The 20,273-nt window shown below is 41.3% G+C and overlaps 1 protein-coding gene across 1 annotated transcript; it reads left to right on the forward strand.

Moving 5' to 3' along the window:
• Positions 1–9,441: 9,441 nt before the first annotated feature.
• On the forward strand, positions 9,442–16,603 carry LOC127627214 (sesquipedalian-1-like). The gene is made up of 2 exons (XM_052103509.1): positions 9,442–9,742; positions 16,205–16,603. Exons 1-2 carry the CDS (start codon positions 9,442–9,444, stop codon positions 16,504–16,506), a joined length of 603 nt encoding a protein of 200 aa, XP_051959469.1. The 3' UTR covers positions 16,507–16,603.
• Positions 16,604–20,273: the final 3,670 nt, after the last annotated feature.

Below are 20,273 nucleotides of genomic sequence, written 5' to 3' on the forward strand. Positions count from 1 at the left end.
CATCTTGTAACATGAAGTTTCATCCACAAACTGTCATAAAATAATACATTTCTTTTATAGTTGAAAATTAAATTAAAAACAAAATATTTCACTGCCCATAATATCCTAATATTTTATTGTGCATGGTTGAATGTTGTGAATGGTGGACAAATGCTGTAAAGGAATGTATTTTGAGGAGCTCGGCAATGCTTTGGAAAAAAGTTAATCACTAATAAATAGGTGCTGTTTAGTTGCTTTAGCAATAACGTTTCCCCCGAACTAGTTAAAAAGTTACAGTTAATTCATCTATAATGGCCCAGTTCAATCTGACAACACTGCGTGGAAGAAATAAAAATTGGACTTGTGACTTATGCATGTCTTTTTTTTAGCCTACATCTCTGACAATTCTGAAAATGATTATTCTCCATGTTTTTGAGGTTAAAGAATAGCTCAATTAAATTTTCTTTGGTTGGTATTTAAAGGTTTCATAATGATTGCAGACCAACGTGGCTGCTGCTCAAACAAATATAAATTTTTATATAGATTTTTTTAATCTTCTGCGGTAGCTGCTGTGAGAAGCACATGAATGCATCAGGGATTTAAGTACACGAGCAGCACTCAGAACATCATACTGTCGTAACCTCCATTCACTGATGGAAGGAACGAGACTTTGTGTCGATGTAGTGACACTAGGGGTTGCGCTTGAGAGCACTGAACACCTCCCATTCTTCGAGAAAAGGCCAATGAGAATTGGCGAGTGGAATTTGCATGCAACTCCCCTGGACATACGGGTATAAAAGGAGCTGGAATGCCCATTCCATTCAGGTTTTGACATTGTGCCCACTCTCGACATTGTGTCGATGTATAGTGGTCCCTATAGAAAAACACCACAACAGCTGAACCATGTTACGTGAACTGCTGATGCAGGTGCAAGTAACCTCCCCCAATGCCCCAAAAGACATCATGTAGTTCCCCATGCCTGAGGGGGGGAAGCGATGTAACTAGCATGGGAGCAGGCTGCGCCAGCCGCAGCATTTTCTCTCTATGTTTTTCTCTCCAGAGAGTATAAGATTCGGCTGGGGCCAGTTAACCCTATTGTATGCGCAGGGGATGGTGTTCTTTTCCTTTCCTATCCTTTCAGGGGAAAAAGACTCCACAGAGGCCACACCCTGCCTAGAGAGGAGGTTAAAATGTGGTGATACGTCATGTGGGCTCAAGAGTTGCACATGGAAGAGGCGCGGTGTTTGGTCCTGCCGTGAAGGGAAGGAGCTCTACAAACACTGCGACCAGGGCAGAAAGGCCTCTGCCCAAGGGAGATGCGGGTCCACCGAAAGGGAGACCATACCGTGGAAAATACATCATAGGGGCAATCGGCACCTGTGGAGCACCTATCCCAGTACAGGGCATATTACTACCTGTAGTGGGACTGGCTGCAATCTCCTCCGCCGAATTCACGGGCCACAGGGCTAGGGAGGAAGGACATCAAGGTTCCATGACATTGTGAACTCGACTGGGGGTAAAAGCGCATGTTTTCACCTCAGGGGAGGGGAAAGGCTCTATACACAAGCAACACACCCAGCCAGCTGTTCCACTTTACCAAACTTAACCTGTTCATACCTGACAAAACACGGGATAAAACCGGCTCAACCCGGAGATTGTAAAATCTCGCAAATGTGTTGGGTGTAGCCCAGCCCGCTGCTCTGCAGATGTCTGCTAGAATGTTGCCATTGGCCAGTGCCCACGAGGATGCTACACTCCTGGTAGAGTGTGCTCATATTCCCAGAGTGACGGGCATGGGCTGATTCTGGTATGCCAGAGCAATGGCATCCACGATCCAGTGGGCAAGCCTCTGTTTGAAGAGAGTGTTCCCTTTCAGCTGTCTGCCAAAGCAGACAAAGAGCTGCTTGGAGCATCTAAAACACTTTGTACGATCCAAATATGTGCGCAAAGCACGCACTGGACACAGCAACAACAGGGCTGTGTCTGCCTCCTCCCGGGGCAGTGCTTGCAGGCTCACCACCTGATCCCTGAAGGGGGTCGTGGGAACCTTGGGTACATAGCCTGGCCGGGGTCTCAGGATGATGTGAGAATCTGCCGGACCGAACTCCAGGCAAGTGTAGCTGACAGAAAACCTTTGCAGGTCCCCAACTCTCTTGATGGAGGTGAGTGCAATCAGGAGGGCCGTCTTCAACTCTAGCGGCTCAAAGGGGGCACCCCGAAGGCCCAGGAGGACCACAGAGAGATCCCATGAGGAGAAGAGGCGTTGCCTGGGAGGATTCAGCCTCTGGAAGCCTCTGTGAAACCTGATGATCAGGTCGTGCTTCCCTAGGGACTTACCGTCCACTGCGTCGTGGTGGGCCGCTATAGCGGCTACATATACCTTCAAGGTGGAGGGGGAACAGCTTCTCCTGCAGGAAGGAAAGCACCAGTGACGTGCGGTCTGGGTAGGCAAACTAGGCACTGCCTACCCTGCCAAAATTCAAAAATAAAATGTTTATTAAATAATAAACTTGTATTTGTATTTTTACTTTTTATTCTTGTGATTTTTATATATGCAATATGTGTGTTATTCCAATTGTTTAGACGTTATGATGACAAATGTAGCAGTTACGCTTAATCAACTAAAAACAAATGGTAGAATAAGCAGTGCTTTTACGGTCCATTCATTGCAGATGACAAGCGGAAAACACATGTTGCGCATGCGCACTTCGATCCTGTATTCTTTAACATGTACGTCAAAAAGCACAAATCTGCTGTGCCTTTTGACGTAAATATGTTATGCCCGTAATCATCTCCGTTACGTATCAGACATGGACCAATTAAAATCGAGATATTCCTGGACATTTGTGTAGCTAACGTCACACAACAGCTAGCATACATGCCTAATCCCCGCCAAAATCAAAATCAAAATGACAGCACCGGCCGTAATCACGGAATTCAGAAATTCTCTCTCGATTTTAATTCAAAATATGAGCTAATTGCAAGAGGGAGGTCTACGCCAGCCTTAGATGGCCTAGTACAGCAAAAGGGCCCAAAAATTATCCGATCATTTCAAACTGATTGGTATTTAAGAAAAGATTGGCTATGTGGCTGTGCTAACAATCAGCGGCTGTACTGCTATCCCTGCCTGCTTTTTTCAACCTGTCAGACTGTTTGGACTTCAGCGGGATATTGTGATTTGAACAACCTGCCCGCAGCTTTAACCAAGCATGAAAAGTCGTCAGCTCACATCCAGTGTCAAATTAAACTCAAAACCTTTGGAAAATCTCGGATCGACCTTGCACTTGACGAGCAAAGGAAGCTGAATATAACCTACCACAATGAAAAGGTAAAGGAAAACAGAGAGGTTTTGAAGGATCTGATAAATGCGACCTGCTTTCTTGCAAAGCAAGAGCTTGCGTTTCGTGGCAATGATGAAAGCGCTAGCTCTAGCAATAGGGGCAATTACATTGAGTTGCTGGATGTGCTAGCTGAGAAAGACGAGAGGTTGGCTAGACATCTACGTACATCTACTGTATTTTCTGGAACATCTAACAGAATACAAAATGATCTGATCGACTCAGTGGCAGACGTGCTCCTCGCTGACATTAGGAGTGACTTAAATTCGGCCCCCTTTGTTGCTGTGGAGGTGGACGAGTCGACTGATGTGACAAATAAAGCCCAAATATCTGTTGTTGTACGTTATGTATGTGGAGGTAAAGTAAAAGAAGCCTTTCTTGGCTTTGATGATGTCAGCAACGACCGGAGAGCAGCAGCTATTTCACAGTATGTATTGGGCACGTTAGAGAAATACAACTGTTGCGATAAATTGGTTGCGCAGACATACGATGGAGCCTCTGTCATGGCCTCAGAGCTAAATGGTGTGCAGGCAAAAGTTAAAGAAAAGGTGCCCGAAGCTATATTCACGCATTGCTATGCACACAAGTTGAATCTGGTTCTAGCCCAGTCTGTGAAATGCATCCCCGAGTGCAGAACATTTTTCAAGACAGCTGAGGGACTTTCTGCTTTTTTTAGCAAATCATCCAAACGCACCCATTTCCTGGACGAGACTGTCAAACGCCGCATACCCAGAGCAGCAGCAACCAGGTGGAGCTCCAATTCAAGGCTGGTCCAAACGATTTTATTTCACCTTCCAGATCTACGTGCCATGTTTAAAGCAATCGGCGACAATCCAGACAACTGGGATGGTGAAACATTGGCAATGGCTGCTGGGTTTGAGTTGTGGCTTTCAAAACGGTCCACCTGTTTCCTACTGATTGCTTTTGAAGGGATCTTCAATGACACCGATGCTCTCTTTAGCATCCTTCAGTCCAAAACCATGGATATCGGATTCTGTTGTAATCGCATCAAAGACACAATGAAAGTGTTGGACAGCAAGCGACAGGATTTTGACCGTTTTCATGCACACTTTGAGGAAAGATGTGATGAGATGGGCCTCGTTCACCGCGAGACACGAGATGGGCTGTCAAACCAAACAGAACGAGCTTGCATCTACTACTGCATTCTGGACAATGTTAATGTTCAGATGAAGACCAGGTTTGTGGATAATTTTTCCGATCTTGATTTCATTGGACTGGTAGATTGTAAAAAGTTTGAAGAGATGTTGCGCCAGTTTGATGACAGCAAACTGGAGAAGCTGTCAAAGTATGCAAGGTACTTTGACTTTGTCAGGCTGAAAAGTGATCTTGTGGGGTTGTATGGCTCACAAGAACTCGGGGCAAATCACCGACACAGCTTCTTGACTTTTTAATTCAGCATGACTTGGAAGCAACAGTTCCTGAAGCAACAAAGTTGCTGCAACTGGTATTGACAATACCAGCCACTACAGCTTCGGTGGAGCGCACATTTTCCACTCTGAAACGGATCAAAACCTACAGTCGGAACCGGACCGGGCAAGCATGTCTTTCAGCCCTTGCCATTCTGTCAATTGAGAGCCAGAGACTTTGCAAACTGAAGGCCCGTAAAGACGCGTTTTACAAAGCTGAGATCGACGTCTTCACGAGGAAAGAGCGGCGGATGGATTTTATGTACAAGTAATCTACCAATTGGTGAGTCAAAAACTATTTTGGGCTTAATATTGAATTGATAAATGTTTTTGAATTAATGCAAGCCATTTGCCTTCATATTCAATTGAGCAGTGTGTGATTTTACTTTTGCTGACTGACAAACATAATTGGCCGCTGTGATATTTCTATATAGCATTGCTTGTTCCACCACCACGCAATGACTGTTTTTAAGGTGACAATCTGTTACACATTTGAATATTTACTGTATCTTGAAGATTGTTGTATTGTATCTTCTGTTATAAAGATGAATATTGCACATAAAAAAAATAAGCACATAATGTTGTAAAAATAAACAACTTATGTTCTGTTATATGTTCTGTGTTTTGACAACTGAATTTTGTATAATAATATCTAATGAAGATATATTAAGCCGCGCTTGTGCGTAACGTTCGCTGTTTGTGTGTGTGTGTGAGAGAGAGAGAGAGCGAAAGAGAAAGAGAGAGAGAGAGAGAGAGAGAGAGAGTACACGATATACATCCTGATTTGTACATTTCTTGATATGCCGCGCTTGTGCGTAATGTTCACTGTTAGCTTAAACAATAAATCACGTAATCTGGCTTTCATAACTCAGTGCCTAGCCTCTTTAAGACATCACCGCACGTCACTGGAAAGCACGGAACCTGCTGAGCATCTCTGGGGGTCTTTGTCCTGGGAAGAACACCAATTCACGAACAAATGCCACTTCAGGTCATAAAGCTGCCTGGTAGAGGGAGCTCTGTCTTGAGTGATTGTAGTGGAAAATCTTTGATGAATCTCTCTAAAATGCAAGAAAACTTTTGGAGTCCAGGGTTCCAGATGCCAAAATTAAAGTTTATTGAATCATCAACAAACTTGAGTCCAGTCAGCTGTCCATTCTGACTTTCTTAGCCCAAAACCTCCTCTTCTATACAGTTTGTTATCTGGCATTACCTCATTTCTACGCCCCTTCATTATTTTTGTAACCAATAGATACTATTCGCCACCATTATCTCTCAGAGCCTTTTGATATCTTTTTACTGGTAGAAACTTGGCTTTAGTCTATCTTTTTAATTACTTTGACCACTGGTTGTTTTTACTCCTTATCTTCAGCTGTGTTTTCAAGGTTCATAGCCTCATTATTTTGTTACAGCTGTGTGTTCTTTGTGGTTTTTGCAGCATCAACACTTTTAGTAACCTCATATGCTCTCTCCTGGGTCACACAAAGGCCAGGAAACTCATATAAGTACTTTGATATAAAAACATACTAGAATATTGAAAAATATACTCTATGATCATGTCTACAACTGCTGGTGGTAGGCCACTTAGATCTTCCACGTCCCATCCAAGAGCCAGGCGTGGAGGTTCCAGAGGTCTGGGCACGGATGCCAGATGGTGCCCCATCCATGAGAAAGAAGGTGAATCTGCCAGGGAGGTGCTGTCACGAGGAGCCACAAGGGTGACTCCTTCCTCGTCCTCCCTGACCTTGTACAGGGGTCTGTGCAAGTAGGCTCACTGGGGGAACGCATATTTGCACAGCCCCTGGGGCCAGCTATGTGCCAGAGTGTTGAGGAGGGCTTCCGTTAGAGAGTACCAGATCGGGCAGTGGGTGGAATCTCGGGAGGCGAACAGATCTAACTGTGCTGTGCCGAACCTAGCCCAAATCAGCTGTACTTCCTGGGGGTGGATTCTCCACTCTCCGCTGAGCGTTACCTGTCATGACAGCACGTCCACTGTGGCGTTTAGGTTGCCCGGGGCATGAGTAGTGTGCAGCGACCTCCAAGGAGTCTCCAAAGGAGGAGATGGCAGGGGAGTTGCGACATGCGACGAGAGTGAATTTATATACGCTACTGTCGCTGTGTTGTCTGAACGAATCAACACGTGCTTGCCTCGGATCAGTGGCAGAAATCTACACAGGGCAAGAAATACTTCCAGCAACTCTAGGCAGTTGATGTGTCAACCCAGCCAGGGCCCTATCTAGGAGCCAGTGGCTGCATGCCCATTACACATGGCACCCCAGCCCAACTGGGAGGCGTCCGTAGTAACTACGATGGACACCTGCTGCAGGTCTGTCCAAGGGCTGAATAAGTGATGGCAGGAAGGGGTGAGGGTCACACGGTATGTGGGCACCATGCCCATCTCGGGACTCGAGTCTGAAGCCATTGCTGAAGCGGTCTCATATACATCAGCACGAGCGGCGTGACCGTCACTGAGAATGCCATATGCCCCAGGGGCCTCTGAAATTGTTTTAGTGGAACCGCTGTGCCCAGTCTGAACATATTCCGGCAGTTCAGCACCGACTGCACGTGCTCGCTTGTGAGGTGTGCTGTCATTGAGACTGAGTCTAACTCCATACAGAGAAAAGAGATGCTCTGAACCGGGGAGAGCTTGCTCTTTTCCCAGTTGACCTGTAGCCCTAAACGGCTGTGGTGCGTGAGCACCAGGTCCCTGTGTGCACAGAGCAACTGTCGAGAGTGTGCTAGGATTAGCCAGTCATCGAGGTAGTTGAGTATGTGAATGCCCACATCCCTTAATGGGGCACGGGCTGCCTCTGCGACTTTCGTGAAGACGCGAGGGGACAGGGACAGACCGAAGGGGAGGACCATGTACCGATACACCTGGCCATCAAAAGTGAACCATAGAAAGGCTCTGTGACGGAGTAATATTGTGATGTGAAAGTACGCATCCTTCAGGTCTACCTCCACAAACCAATCTTGATGCCGGACGCATGTCAGAATACGTTTCTGCCTCAGCATCTTGAACTCGAGTCTGTGTAAGGCCCGGTTAAGAACTGGTAGGTCCACGCTTGGCCGCAACCCACCTCCTTTCTTTGGTACGATGAAGTAAGGGCTGAAGAAACCCTTCTCCATCTCGGCTGGAGGGACAGGCTCTATCACGTCCTTGCGCAGAAGGGTTACGATCTCCACATGCAGGATGGAGGCATTTTCGCCCTGCACCGAGGTAAAACGGGGCGGGCGCCTGGCAAACTGAATCACGTAGCTGAGTCGTATGGTCTTGGCCAACCACCTCGACGGGTTTGAAAGCATAAGCCATGCGTCCAAGCTCCAGCCGAGGGGCACTAAGGGGACGATCATGTGTGACATACTTGGAGATGGGGCCTCGCGGCGGGGGGAGCAGGCGACGTCAGCTGCCTGGGATTTTACCACCGCAGGGGGACGCCCTCGGCGAGCAGATGGGGTGTGGGATCTTGAGCCGCGGCGGGGCAAGATATGTTGATAGGCCTCTATCTGCTTCTTCACCGCCGAGAACTGCTGGGGGGGAGGGCGTGGCTGTGAGCGCTGCCCCTGTGCCCAAGAACTAGTCATCTAGCTGTGAGGGCTGAGGGGTGGACAGAGGCTTCCTGTCCAGCCCACCTCTCGCGGCAGCCTAGGCAAGCATCGTGGACAGCACAGCGTCAGCCTCAGACTGGACGGGTATGTCCTGGCACAGCCCGGTTGAGTCCTCAACGTCAGAGTCTGCCATGATGCTCTCCAATGCAGCGGAGAAACTCTTATCCAGCTCAAGGGGTCCAAAAGAGACATCGGACTGGCCGTAAGGCGAGCCGGTCTCATATTGGACCCGGACAGAGGCAGACGAGCGTGCTGAGGAATGGGTGGTCCACGGGGATTTACCCGGCGATACCAGTCCCGTTGAACTCCCAAAATCGTCCCCAGCGCCAGAAGGCGTGACACGAGGCGGCTGGAATGGCTTTCCCCTGGAAGAAGAAAACCCGTGATCGCACCGTTGCCATGGTCATGTTCTCGCAGTTCATACAGATTATCCATATTTACTGTTTTCTTACTATATATTCTGCTAATACAATGCATATATCTATATTATTCTACTACTATTTTTAATGTAACTGCTACTACATTGCACATATGTGTACATGTTGTTCATACACTGTTCATATTACATAGCCATATTTATTCTGCTCTTATAACACTGCAATATATTTCTTGTCCTGCCTATGCACCACCTGTCTACACTTGAATATCACATTGCACTCTTCTGCTTTTTTGCACTTCTGGTTGGATGCAAACTGCATTTCGTTGTCTTTGTACTTGTACTCTGCACAATGACAATAAAGTTGAATCTAATCTAATCTAATCTAATCTTGAAGGATCTGCTGTTAATGTGTTGGTGCCAGATACCACAGGACACCTTCAAGAGTCTTGAAGAGCCATGCCTTTGTAGTTAGGCGCTGTTTGAGAACCAACAGCATATTAGGCAGGTGGTCATAATGTCCTGCCCATTTCTCCTGCATTCAACATGTTGACTACGAGAACTGATAGTTCACTTTCCATCTAATCTACCCAGACCTTGACATGTGGGCCTGGTTAGGAGAAGAGCAACATTATTTGCTTCTCCTGTGATTGGCCATAATGTTTTGGCTCATCTGAACTTTGTTTCACAAGTTGTGTTTTGACACACATAGGGCATGCTGAACACGTCCTATCAGAAGAAATGGTTCACTCTTAAAGGAAACCTGCTGTTCTACCGTGATAAGCCGGCGGACAGAGACGTGCTGGGTGTGATCGTCCTCGAGGGCTGCTCCGTGCAGCTGTGTGAATCAGACGAGCAGTTCGCCTTTTGCCTGGTATTCAGTGAGCCTGGTCTTCGTACCTACAAGTTCTCTGCAAAGGATGAGTTGAGTCAGAAGGGCTGGGTTAAAGCTCTACTCTCTGCTCGACACAGTTTCCTCTGTGTCCTCCTCACTGAACTACAGCAGCAGTACCTGGGTAAGAGTAACTTTGAAGATCTACAAACTAGAAATGTAATCAAGTCTGGATTAAGGGAAAAGATGAAAATGTTGTCATTATTTCCCCTTCCTAATATCTTTTCAAACCCATATGACTTTCTTTCTTACTTGGAACACAAAAAGATATGTTTAGCAGAATGCTCATGCTGCCACTGACATCAAATCAAATGTAATGCATCTTTAAAGCGTCAGAACACCCCCCTGTTTTAGAACACTTGAGCGCTCACCACATTTTTAAAAGATGCACTCAAAGTGGGGCGTGATTGGCAATGGAATGAGTGGAGAAGGGGGTGTGAACCCAACAACTGTCTGATCCAGTCACTCAAAACTCAAAACAGCTTTATTTTAATAATGCAGTTAACAAAATTTAATATTCTCACAATTGCCCATAACAGAATGCACAAATCAATTATACACTGTTTTGTAAGCTCACAATACATTACTCACACTGGTAATTGAAATCTGTAATGTAATATGCAAATAAATGCTAAGCCATGTACTCTGTATTGAAAATATTTTCAGGTTTTTTATACTTTAATAACTTTTTAGACTTATCCCAAGACGATGATTAACAAATATAAGTGCTTAGATGGGTTATCACGCTTACATTAAGGATGGATGAATGGATAGCGTTTGAGTCTGGGACAATCAATGTAAACCACATCTCAAAAGAGTCCCAGTCAGAGACAGTCCACCTCCCTTCATACCTCAAAACACTCAGGTTAATAAATGCATATAGCATGAAAGGTGTTGCCTTTGACTGAAAGCCCGTCCCTCTATCAGTAGGGCGGAGTGTACTCGCGTCATGGTACTATCAACTCTCTCAACTGACTGGGGCACATAAGAGTACTGGTCATGTGAATGGCAACCAAACCTGCAGTGCTTGCTTGTCAAAGGGTAAAGGCCATGCCTTCTCATGAATAATATAGAGAACACCCATGACATAGAGGCGCTGAAAATTAATAGAAAGCTAAACATTTCACAACCTGTTGCGTTGACTCGATGTTCATTTCAAACCCAGAAGACAAAAATTGCTGAAAAACCCTAAATCAACCCTTTCCCTTTAATGAATGTTAACATTCTTTGTGCAAGACATATATAAAAATGTGTTGTACTGTTTCATGACCCTTTAAATATGCACAAGTCAAAATAAAACACAACTTGGTTCCTTACTCCCGAAAGTTGTGAAAAGCAGGGACTAAAATGGTTCATGGAACGAAAACGAAAACCCGAAAACAAACTAAATTTCCTTTGAATTGTTCTGGAGTGAAAACGCTATTTTTAAATGCTGGGAAATGGTTAATAACCAGTTAATTTAGTTCCAAAAAATTCCTCTTGAAACTAGAGACCAAATGCTTTATCATAGTACATTTTCGGGATTACACCACTTTCTATTGCCTGAGAAAATAAGGCATCTCTCTTTTTAGTAGAAAGTAAGAAAGTGATTTGATCCCAAATGAAACCCCTGCATCACACATTTCTTTGCCTAATTTCAGGTTGTGAATGTAGCCTCCCGTGACCTTCCAACAACTATATATAATTAATACATATACACCAAACCAGCATTAATACAGATTTGATTCGGCCGGGTATTGACAGAAGCAGAAAAACAATTACAAAATGTAAGCCTTTGTGATAATATTCGGCTTCACATGGTTTATTACAGCTAAAGAGTCAAGTCCAATGAGTGTACGCTCCCTTCTTTTAAAACACAATGTTGGACTTGAACTTTATTCGCTCTAGAAGAACATGTTCTGTGTATGCACTCTCTGTGGGTTTATACACCAAGGTTTAAAAATAGTAAAAATTGGCCTGCGTAAGGTAACGTTTAGTCCAAATGTGCCTATGCAGTGTTTGTGTGCCTGAGAAAGAGATTTATGCTATTAATTGATTTTAGTTGGCCATATGTATTTAAAATATATATATATATATATATATATATATATATATTTTATAGTATTAATACATTTATTTAAAAGACATTATTTTATATAAGCTACTGTATACTATGCTGGTTATGATTTCTCTGGTGATAAATTCCCCACATGAATACCTATTTTTGCTTATTTTGGGTCAAGAAAGTCCCTTATTTTGAGCATGATTTTCCAGACTAGGTCCCTAGTATCACCAATCCTTAGCACAGAGAACTGTCATTTAAAAAAAATAATAATAATCTATAATGCTGTATAAAATGCTGTTTCTGTTCAAACCAAACTGATATGGAAACACAAGGTCTGTTTCAAAACCTAGTGAGTATTGAACGAATTATATTTATCATCATTATTTCTCTTGATTTGTCCGCTTTTGTTAAATTTCTCTAAAACTTTTTTGTGTCATGTGCCATCTTGTTGCCAGTGGTCTTTGTTGCTCATGTCACTAAAAGTTGCTGTGCAATCATTGAAAACGAATGAGATCATGTGTCTTTATCACTACTTGTCGCTGGCAGTGTGAATGGCCAAAACTTTGTTTTGCTTTATGCACAGTACCTTTTGGTCTTTAGTTGGGAGTATGTCCATATGTTGCCTTAAAATGCTGCCTCCTTAGGCAACTCACTAAGTTCTGGAATAGAGAATAGAAAATACATGTCATTCAGTATGTTTACTGTACAGAGGCAGTTATTATATGTCCACGTATACATGACACAATGCATAATCGAATATTTAAAAGAAGGACGTCAAATACACCAGGTTCAATACACGTCACTCTTAAGGCATGGTCACATTTACCTTCGCACTGTGTATTTCCTTTGGCGAAATACAGTCATCTCAATGGGAATCCACATTAGCATTCATGTGGCAGGGCGGAGGGCGGGGCTGGGTCGTGATTCTACACACCCGGTCCCTTATCAGGCTAATCAAGCCTCCTAGAGGGATAAAGGCCGACTGCGGAGGATGGTGCGGGAGAGAAATGTATTAAATGAATGAATGAATTAAAACTTTATTGAACAACAACAACAATCAACAAGAAGTGTTCAAAAGGATAAAAACACAAAAAAAGCCCAAAGGCTTGTTTCCATTGTGGTCCTTAAGATGGAAGATGAGTAACAGTACATGGACTAAAAACATTGAGGACAATGAAGAAAGGGGACATAAAAAGATACAAACAAATAAAACACAATAAAAAGAACGAAACAAGGGCTAAATTCACAGATAAACAAGCAGACACACAAGCAGACAACATAATATTCCTAATATTTCAAGGATTTCTATTTCCTTTTTTAATTTTTTTATAGGTTCAATAACCAATTTTTTATTGAAGATTTAAAATGATAATAGGAAGAGCTCAACAGTTTAAGGTTTAAAGGTAAACCATTCCACAAGACAGCTGCAGAGTATAGGAAAGAGTACTTTCCCACACAGCTCTTACATTTACATTTACATTTATGCATTTGGCAGAAGCTTTTATCCAAAGCGACTTACAGTGCACTTATTACAGGGACAATCCCCTGGAGCAACCTGGAGTTAAGTGCCTTGCTCAAGGACACAATGGTGGTGGCTGTGGGGTTCGAACCAGTGTCCTTCTGATTACCAGTTATGTGCTTTAGACCACTCTTAAAACGGCAGGGCCTGTAATCTGTGGAACTCCCCCTGGTGCAGTAGTTGTGCGTATCACTAATTTTTGAAAAGTAATCACATAAGTACTTGGGTGCCAGATTATTTCTTATCTTATAAACTAAACACAGTTTAAGTTGAGAAACCCTCTCCTCCACTCTGAGCCACCCAAGACTGGAGAAATAGTCAGGAAGAAGATGAGTTCTAGGATGTAATTTAAGGATCAGTCTGATTAGTTTATTTTGACAGATCTGTAACTTGTCTTTAAGGCCTTTAGTAATGCCTGTGTACCAAGATATACAGGTATAGTCAAAATGACATTGAACAAGCGCATTGGCCAGGATTTTTAAGGTTTTAATATCTAAGAGATGTGTGTGTGTGTGTTTGTCTTTTGTTTAAGTTAATCATTAAAATATTATTTATATTTCCAAGCCGGTTCTCGCCGCCTCCTTTCCATTGAACTGCTTTACACATTAATTTCACGCAATGGACTTCGCGGATTTCGCGTGGAGTTTAGGTTTGGTGAACTTTGACAGGCCATTTTGATCAACAGGAAGTCACTTGGTTTGGCAGTGACCTCTGTGTGGGCGGAGCAACACTGAATATTCACAATGGACAAGGATATCATTTTAGTGGCGAGTTTCTGTTTAACTTCACTCTCTCAGAGTATAAAGTGCAGCATTAAAAAGCACTGGATTCCTGGCAGTTTCACAGACTGTCAGCTCTCTCCACAGGTAAACTTGATATCTTTTTTAATATTTAACCATTAGTAGTTTTAGCAGGAAAGTTATAAGGGATAACAAATCCCATTAGCGCAGTTGTCACGATCCCTTGTTGTCTGCCCCGTGTTTCTCGTGTCACCTGTTATAAACTACAATACCCACAATTCTCGGCCCTCATCACTGCCAGCACTCAATCATTGTTCTCACCTGTTTGTCGTTTGATCATCACTCTCCCTGTGTATTTTAACCCTGTTTGTTCCCCAGTCCTTGTTGATCGTTGAATGTGGATGTTAGAATGTAGATGTTTGTTAATGTTACCTTTGCCTTCCGTGGATGTTTCCTCAACCTGTGTACCTCTTGGATGTCTTTCATGTTTTTTTTTATTTTCCCATTGTGGACGTTTTATTTGTTCCAGTGTTTGTCTAGTTATTTTGCTAATAAACTGCATTTAGATCCTCACCCCCCATCTGCCTTCTCCTGCCTTCATTACAGCAGTTATATTTGAGTGAACATTTGCTTATTTTTCTTTCACTTCACTCAATGTTTCTCAGTCTCGAAGTTAGACACTGGCGAATTTTAAGATTACAGTTGATCGTAAATGTGCTGTTTGGGAGCAAGAGGTTGCCCAAATTTGAAGTCATGATTTGTAACACTTTTGTAACCGCTAATGCTGTAACTGTTCATATAGGGGAGATCACATTTTCTCAGCTTATTCATGTCATAAAAATTCAGGATGAATATAGAGTAAACTGTATGTGGAAACAATCCCCAAGCTGTTACTATTTTAAGCATTAACATGACTATTTGCACAAAATTACTTTTCTCATTGCAACATTATCGTCTATGCATTCAATAATGATAAATTATTGTATTCAGAGCTTCTTAACCTTTAGATTTAGAAATGTAGCCACATAGTCCAAATAAAACCAGCATACAGTTATTTTAGCCAATATTTGTAATAATCCTGATGAGAATTAATGTAGATAGAACCAAGAGCTCATGACATCTGTTTTTCTCTCTGCAGGGCATGAGACTGATGGACCAACTTTAGTGCTTATAATAACCTCTAAATAATAATCACAGAATGAATAAAACTATGCCTGTTATCAGACAACCGACTGTTTTGTCACTGCTTGATAAAGGCAGCACATCGCATGAGTACGTTATTGCAAATGTTGAGCAAGTCCATACAGTGGTGGATTTAGACATGGGCGACAGCCACCAGGTCTGCTAATTCATTTGCAAATGCATTTCTTGACTCTTTCACGTTATGTATTTGTTGATGTATTTATTAATGTAAATATGTATTTATAATATTTTATTAATGAGTGATTTATGCATTTGGAATGATTTAATCACTATCATTTATTTAATCACAATAATTAATGTATTCAGCTAACAATTGCTGTAAACGCATTATTTTTCCCATAATTTTTCATTGAATTAGAAAATAAAATGTCTTTATTGACACAGGCATTACTTTTATATACATATTTGTTTGTTTGCGTTATATTTAATATAAAACCATAATTGAGGCAATAATGTTTTATAAGAGCAGAAATATATAGAGCATCAAAAAGGTTCTTTATAGCACTATTGAGGTTCTACAGTATATAGCACTTTCAAAGGAAGGTTCTTTATGGAACCTTTAAAAAAGGGATCAAAATTGTTACAAGCTGAAGGACCCTTATTTGGTAATATTTAGAACCATTTTTCTAAAGAGTGTAGAAGTAGATTTGTTTTCCATTCTAATCTGTGATTTAAAATATATATATATATTTTGACAGTTGAATGTTATAAAGACTGAAATGCATACGAATACTGAAATGCCCTCAGCTGTTTGGGTGGGAATAGCTAAAATACGGGATATACATGGGACCAACTTAATTCCGAATGGATTTAATAAAATGTACGCGATTGTTGGCAATGACAACCTTAGTTGCGCATCACCGGTCTTTTGGAGGACGAATTTACACAACACAGTCGAGCATCAGTCGCATTATCTAGGTCTGTTAGTCACTCTTTACAAAAATTGGACTGGTAAGATTTCAGTCAGACTAAAGTGTTGACATGACTAATTATTGTTTTAATCCCATTGAAAACTTTTAAAGTGCATGTTAACATATTAATTTATATTTGCTTTCATTGTCTTTGTTAATCGTTTTATAGAGGCAGCCAAGGCGGCAGGTGTTGAAGCAGTGGACTACTTCTCTGTAACAGCAGAAAGCATCACTCATTCACAGAAGTCTGGATCAGTGTTGTACACACAGAGCACATCACGACAATCTGCAACATCCAACAACAACCTGTTACAGGCCCCACCCACAACTAACAAGACAGGGGAACAGTCTGATCACACACATGATTTCAGCACACTGCATGAACATTATGGGAAGGAAGTGACAGATCTGATAGCTGATTGGCAGAGGAAAAGAATGGGAAAGAATCAAGAGGGGAAATTAATAAATTAAAATGATTCAAGTTTTTTGGAAATTAGAGCATTTGGATTGGAAAAGTTTTTGGATTGTCATTGACACAAACATGTTTATTTTCACCATTACTTTGTCACTGACCAAATATGATTGTTGTTATTATACTGTTTGTTATGTCGTCATGTAGACAAGAAAGACTAAAATGATTTTCCTTCAGTAAAATTTTATCAAAAATGCTCAGAACCAACAGGACCACTAAACATGCACATGTGCAACATTCTCACTCTTCTCTTCACTTCACAACAGAACTACCACCAGGAACGGATTCTTCTTCTTGTTGTTGTTTTACGGCGGATCGCAGACATATAAGTGCATTACTGCCACCTATAACCCAAATGGACCATTGACACTCTACATACAATCTTCTAATTGACCTTACTCCACCAATCTACATACAATCACCCTTAATTCTCAAACCCACATAGAGGCTGAGGCTTCGTCCGGCGCTGCGTGTTCAGCTCCTCCGTTCCTACACTCAGCCCCCATGGAGGGGTAAAATAAATGAAAATTAATTAATAAATAATAATAATAATAATTTTTCTTACATATTTATATACATTTGTGCAAACCTGTACTTCCCAAATACTGTAACAATAATGGAGTTATGTTTCTACCAATATTTAATACATTTTTAATTGTAAACTGCTCCTTTTTAACAAGTTCATCCTTCCACTCATTCCTTTCAACAGTATATTTCCTATAGTGCATTAAAACATGTTCAACTGTTTCATTAACACCACATATCTCACATAGACCCGTTGGATGTTTGCCTACTAAGTGCCTTGTGCTGTTCAACCTTGTGTGCCCCAATCTTAATCTTGAAATGACGTTCTCCTCAAATCTGCTCCCACCTGATACTCTTCCCTTACCCACTACTGACTGTATACCATACAAATGTCTACCTTTTTTGTCAGTGGATCCCAATACTGTTGCCATCATTTCATAATATACTTTTTGATTATTGACTTTATTTCTGACCTACTAAAAGGAATCTGGATATCAACTATCTCTCTCTCTATGGCCTTTTTTGCTAAAACATCAGCCTCTTCATTACGTCTCACCCCAATATGAGCCGGTACCCACAAAAACTGTACCTTTATACTATTTTGGTGAGAGAATATAATTCTAGAGAAATCTCTATTATCATATCCTGTCTAGTTTCTGACTTCTGCTCATTCAGACTTATTAGAGCTGAACTAGAATCTGAGCATATTATTGCTTTAGATATTTTAACCTCACTAATCCAATTATTGCAAACATCTCTCCAGTATACACTGATAGGTAATCTGAAATCATGTTATTTATGAATGCAGCACCCACATGACCAGTTTTGGGGTCTTCTCGAAGCATCTGTATAAATGTGCAAATAATCCCCATATCTGGACCCCACATACTCCCTTACATCATATACCTCAGCATCATATGGACCTTCCTCTTGCCTTCTTTCTAATAATGTAAATTAGAGCATATCTGAATTCTTCCAGTCTCATACCTTTTACTAATTTCCCCACACTCCATCCATAACTATTACACACTTTCTTCTCATATTCCCAACTAGGCATTAGTACCTTTTTTGTAGGGTGATTCCCACTCTGACCTCTTAGATTTACCCAATAAGAAGCCATTAATTGTTGTCTTCTTATATGCAGAGGCATTTCACCCATCTCTGCTTGAAGAGCTGAGACTGGAGAAGTCAAATATGCTCCACAACAAATTCTATCCAATTTAATTAATTTAGAATTATTTGCAGAACCATACACTATGCAACCATAATCCAATATAGATCTTATCATGGATATATGTAGTTTTTAAAGCCAACCTATCTGCACCCCATTCCTGTCCTGAAATACACCTCATTACATTCACTACTTGCTTACATCTTCCAACCATCTTTCCTATATGTTCTCTACAGGTTAATCTACTATCAAACCATACTCCTAGAAATCGTATTATATTAACACGTTCCAGTTCTTGTTTATATAATTTTAATTTAACATCCACCTTCCTCTTTATATTTGTAAAAATTATTATTTTTGTCTTTTCCACTGAAAACTTGAATCCATTATCCCCTGACCACTTTTCTACTTCATTTAACGCACATTGCATTTTCTTTATATTCTATTCTATTTTCTTTCTTTTTTTCTATATTGAAGAAAACAGTGATGACACTTTCCTTATTTATAAATGCCTTCCTTATATCATCTTCTAAAGATACTATTGGATCCAAAGTCCCTCTTCCACACCTAAATCCACTTTGATAAGGAGAAAAACAGCTCCCTTTTTCCAAATGAAAAGTCAATCTATCAGTTATCATTCTCTCCATTACCTTGCATAAATGAGAGGTAAGAGCTATAATATATAATATAGGATAGTGATCACTAACTATAGTGTCTTGTCGCATAATTTCCCATTCAGTACTCCCTGCAATTGAATAAGATGTCAATGTTAAATCTAAAACAGATTCTTTCCCTGTATCCTCATTTACCCTCGTGTAACCTCCATAATTCAAACACACCAAATTCTTAATTTCCATAAGATCTTCCACCAGCCGATAATTACGATCTGCCACTAAACCTCCCCATAACGTACTATGTGCATTGAAGTCCTCGCACCAAATCACCCTATCTCCATTTTGGTCCTCTATTTGTTCTAAATCATTCAACATTAATTTCTTACAAGGATTATAAAAATGTATTATTACAGTCTAATCCATTCACCCACACCTCCACTTCCACATACTCCATTGTTATACCTTTACCTAAAGTTCTATAATGCAGACCTTCCTTGATCAGAATAATACACCCTCCCCCATTACCCTCCCAATGATCTCTTCTCTCACTCACATAACCTTTTATAACAAAATTAAATGTGGGTTTAAGCCACGTCTCTTGTATACATATCAGATCAGGCTAATTTCCATCTCATTAATAATACTTTTAAATTCCAATCCATTAGCCACAAGACTTCTTGCATTCCATTTTAATATTAAAATCATCACTCCTATCCAAACCAAGCTTCCTGACTCGAGTGTTTCTCATTCACCAGCCCATCCCTAATCATTACCCATGATAAACCTTCTACTCCTAAGAATCTCTCTGCTGCCCTGACTATAATTTGAATCTTAATTGTCTTCTTTTCTGTTTGCGCTGTACAATTAATTACTTGAGCTATGAACAGCAAGAAATGTACTTTGTTCACAATCATTAAATCCTCTGTGATCCAACCCTCCATCTCTGAACTTAACTCATTCCTTCCCTCCATTTGCACGTCTCTCTCTTTAACTTTCTCTTTATTCTTTGCATCAACCATTTTAACTGCTTCTGCATATGTAATGTTCTTCTTAACTCTCTCATTCTGCACTTCAATAGCTCTCTTCCTCACCTCACATCCCCCAAACGCAACGTTCTCCTCCAAAGTTACAACAGTCCAGCCCAGCTCCTTCACATTTGCCATAATCATGCTCCCTCAACATCTTGCACATCTTTTCTTAGACTTACACACCATAGCAACATGCCCATACTTTTAGCAATTATAGCATCTTAAGGGAGGAGGTATATATGGTCTCACTGTGTAACTGCTAAATCCAAGTTTGACCTTTTCCGGCAAAATAACTCCCTCAAATCTAAGCTCTACTGAGACACTCTCTATTCTATTCCCTTCTCTATTCATAAACAATCGTCTGGCACCAACTATATGCCCTCCATTTATGTTATTTTTAAGCTCTTCCATAGACACTCCTAATGGCA

Source organism: Xyrauchen texanus, chromosome 33, assembly GCF_025860055.1.
Source record: "Xyrauchen texanus isolate HMW12.3.18 chromosome 33, RBS_HiC_50CHRs, whole genome shotgun sequence".
NCBI lineage: Eukaryota > Metazoa > Chordata > Actinopteri > Cypriniformes > Catostomidae > Xyrauchen > Xyrauchen texanus.

Coding starts and splice junctions, on each gene's coding strand:
- LOC127627214 (XM_052103509.1), top strand. CDS start 9,442: ATGCTGAACACGTCCTATCAGAAGAAATGGTTCACTCTTAAAGGAAAC. Junction 9,743..16,204: donor ACTACAGCAGCAGTACCTGG/GTAAGAGTAACT, acceptor ATCGTTTTATAG/AGGCAGCCAAGGCGGCAGGT.